The sequence below is a fragment of the Gekko japonicus genome, unplaced genomic scaffold (genome assembly GCF_001447785.1).
Source record: "Gekko japonicus isolate JY-2015 unplaced genomic scaffold, Gekko_japonicus_V1.1 scaffold3239, whole genome shotgun sequence".
Lineage (NCBI taxonomy): Eukaryota > Metazoa > Chordata > Lepidosauria > Squamata > Gekkonidae > Gekko > Gekko japonicus.
In genome coordinates this window covers 23,501-26,813 of record NW_015174935.1, presented here as the reverse complement: position 1 = coordinate 26,813, position 3,313 = coordinate 23,501, and the positions used below count along the sequence as shown (strand labels likewise).

Here is a 3,313-nt window from a genome sequence, read left to right as displayed (position 1 = left end):
GGGGGGGGGGGAAAGGGTGGACGGGAAACGCGACACTGACCATAAAAACCACTTTCTTATACTCGGAACCACCTATCTTGCTTAGCGACTACCCTGTCCCCAGTATACTGTCTCAAACGTACAGCTCATATATGCTCGGTAAATAGCTAGCTACGTAGTGAAAATGAAGGCCCAGGACACAGGGAGGAGGAGGAGGAGGCAAGGAATAGTGCTGTTTTGAGGGAGGATAAAAAAGGCTGTGCAAGAATTCAAGGCACCATCCAGGCAGGCTGGGAAGCTCAGCATTTTCTATGGGTGTTCGGCTCCGACTGCGTGACTTCAAGCTACGCTTAATTCTCTGCAACATCATTAACTACGTGATTAAGTGCACCTATTTTTAATTAACTAATAAATAGGGTTTCCTTGCAAGTAAATGAGTTTACTGTGAGGACATGTTACTGATCAGGGCAGAGAGGCAGAGTGAATCAGGGCAGAGTGGCACCATGTCAAGCCAGAAATCCCACCTCTGCCTTCGATGCAGTGAGGCCCAAGCTGTAGGCATACAGCAAGGGGGGGGGGGAGGCAGAAGCATGCATTAACCAAAGGAAGCCACATTCTTGGTGGTTGTTCCCACCGCTCCATTCGTGGGGGAGACTCCACATGGCACCGATTCACTCTCTCTCACCGATATATGGGTAGAGTGCCCCCCCCGGAAGGAAGTGCCAGGCTTTCCTGATGTAGAATCCTGCACTAGAGTTGGCAGGCACGAAGCATTGACAGTGTCCAGAAAACACGGTCTTATCTCTCCGTCCTGGTGAGCTGGACAGCTAAGGATACTGGGAGGCAAAGTGTTCTGGGACTGTGTTCATAAGAATATAAGGAGAGCCTTGCTGGATCAGACCAGGGGTCCATCTAGTCCAGCATCTTTTCTCATACAGTGGACCTGGGCTCTACTGGTAGCAGGAGCTCCTTTGCATATTAGGCCACCCCCCCCCAGTGTAGCCAATCCTCCAAGAGCTTACAGAGCTCTTCTTACTGGGGCTACTGTAAGCTCTTGGAGGATTGGCTACACTAGGGGTGTGTGGCCTAATATGCAAAGAAGCTCCTGCTACCAGTAGAACCCAACCAAGTACTATGGCGGGCCAAACAGGGTATAGAGATTGAGGCCTTCCCCTGACTTTGCCTCCTGGCACTGAGATTCAGGGGTTTACTGCATCTGAATCTAGAAGTTCCCTTTAGTCACCGCGGCTAGTAGGCACTGACGGACCTGTCCTCCATGAATCTATCTTCCTGAATCTGTTCCTCCTTTTGGTCCGCAAGTGAGTTGCGCCCAGGCATTGGTTTGAGAGACCCATGGGCCAAACAGTTCCAAGGCAGCCCATCTGAGGCTGCTGTGCTACTTTCTAATACCAGGAAATCCTTTCCTTGGAATTTGTGAAGTGAGCAGGTTCGATTCGATTAATGCCAGCGGATGTTAAGCAAGGAACTCTATCGCTGTGCACTTTCAGTAAACCCGTCAGCTTAAATATGAGCCTCGCTTTTCTGAAAGATACAAGAAGTACTTTCTGGAGGTTTTAATGTCACAAAATTAAGCTTTCAGAGGGGAAGAAAAAGTCCTCTTGGGACTGATACTTAAACATGGAAAAATACTTGCTCCCCCCCCCCCGAACATTGTGAGAACGATCCTCTGCCGCACATGGAGAGATTGTACCCCATTTGTTCCGTACACAAGGTGACTAATTCACCTTTTAATAGATATAAAGTCTCAGGAAAGAAGATTCTAATGAGTTGCATTCAATATTTATGATACACATGGCTTTTCATCTCAAATGTCAGAAATGAGAAGAGAATATAGTTATTCGTGTGGCAATATCGGTAGACAAGAATTTAATATGCAATTAGACCCTTCCAAAAAAAAAAAAGAACTCCATTCCTGGACATATTTTTGTATTTTAGCATTAAAGCAGAGAAGGCACCCATTCCACTAGGAAATAATTTGGTTGGGGCTTTTTTTAATTAAAAAAGTTATTATTAAATTTAATGTAATAAAAAAATTTAAAAAATTAAAAATAAGGGTTTTTTTAATTTAAAAAAAGAGTCTGTCGACATATTGGAGAGGGAGGTATTTGTGAATTTCCTGCATTGTGCAGGGGGTTGGACAAGATGACCTTGGAGGTCCCTTCCAACTCTATGATTCTATGACCTTCGTATACAGAAAGTTCAAGATTTGTGTTGTTTTTGACCCAGGTGTGAAAAGCCTCCCTGATGCTTAGAAAGCTGGCCCATGGGGAGTGGGACCCTGAACTTTATCTGTGCAAATGTTAACGTTTGCATCCCTTTAACAACAACACCCTTGTGCTCCATAACTGTCTTCCTCTAAACTGACACCACCACAAACTGATAATATTCATGCTGCACATTCTCTGACCACTGATATACAAGGTAGTTCGTTACGGCAGTGTTGAGTCACATCTGCTCTTAGCTGTTCCCCACCTGTTCTGCACCATAAATAACTTTTTTTTTTGGTCCGTCTGCTTTGTTGCTGTTGTTTTTAAGGGTTTTATGGTATTGAAATAAAAATGACAATCACATGCACACTGTTATACATATGCAAAATATGTGTATAAAAATGGGAGTTCCATGGGGGTGGAAGGCGGGGCGGGTGGAGGGGAGAACGGGGAGAACTACTGTTGGACACACCAATCGGGAGGGTACGGGTGGTGGATACAGCTGCACACACGGTGGGAGGTGGGTACATGTATCAAAGTCTATCTTCCTGCACGTACTTCTGCTTTTCCCGAGATTCCCTGGTCTTTGCACGGTTCTGTCGGTTTGTGGTGGAGGGGATGGAGTGGATCGACGCGCTCTTCTTGCTGGAAGCGTAGGAAGAATGGGACGAGTGGGAGAGGCTGGCCCGGGACTGGCCAGCATTGTGGTCGAACTGCATCAGACAGAAGATCAAATCCGTCGGCACAAGTTCGAATTCGTAAGGTGGGTTGGCTATAACAAAACTGAAAGAGAAACAGAGAAGAGTAGCGTAGGAAGAATGGGACGAGTGGGAGAGGCTGGCCCGGGACTGGCCAGCATTGTGGTCGAACTGCATCAGACAGAAGATCAAATCCGTCGGCACAAGTTCGAATTCGTAAGGTGGGTTGGCTATAACAAAACTGAAAGAGAAACAGAGAAGAGTGGGCGTTACTTCCCCTCCTGCCTGGCTTCTGAGCTTGGTATTCACATTATTATAGGCTTGCTCATTTACATTCAGGAGCTGTGGTGGCTCAAGTGGTTAAGACGCTGAACTGCAGGCTGTGGAAGGTCGGTAGTTCAGCAGTTC

General features: G+C 46.5%; 1 protein-coding gene across 1 annotated transcript in view; it reads right to left on the bottom strand.

Annotated features, from left to right (window-relative positions):
• The window catches only part of LOC107122072 (calcium-activated potassium channel subunit alpha-1-like), a gene marked incomplete at its 5' end in the record, with an annotated part of 36,217 nt that overhangs the window by 11,961 nt on the left and 20,943 nt on the right, over positions 1-3,313 (bottom strand). Inside the window, one exon of the mRNA XM_015425099.1 lies at positions 2,766-3,146. Within this exon, the coding sequence (XP_015280585.1) occupies positions 2,766-3,146 (381 nt within the window). The remainder of the gene's footprint in view (positions 1-2,765; positions 3,147-3,313) is intronic.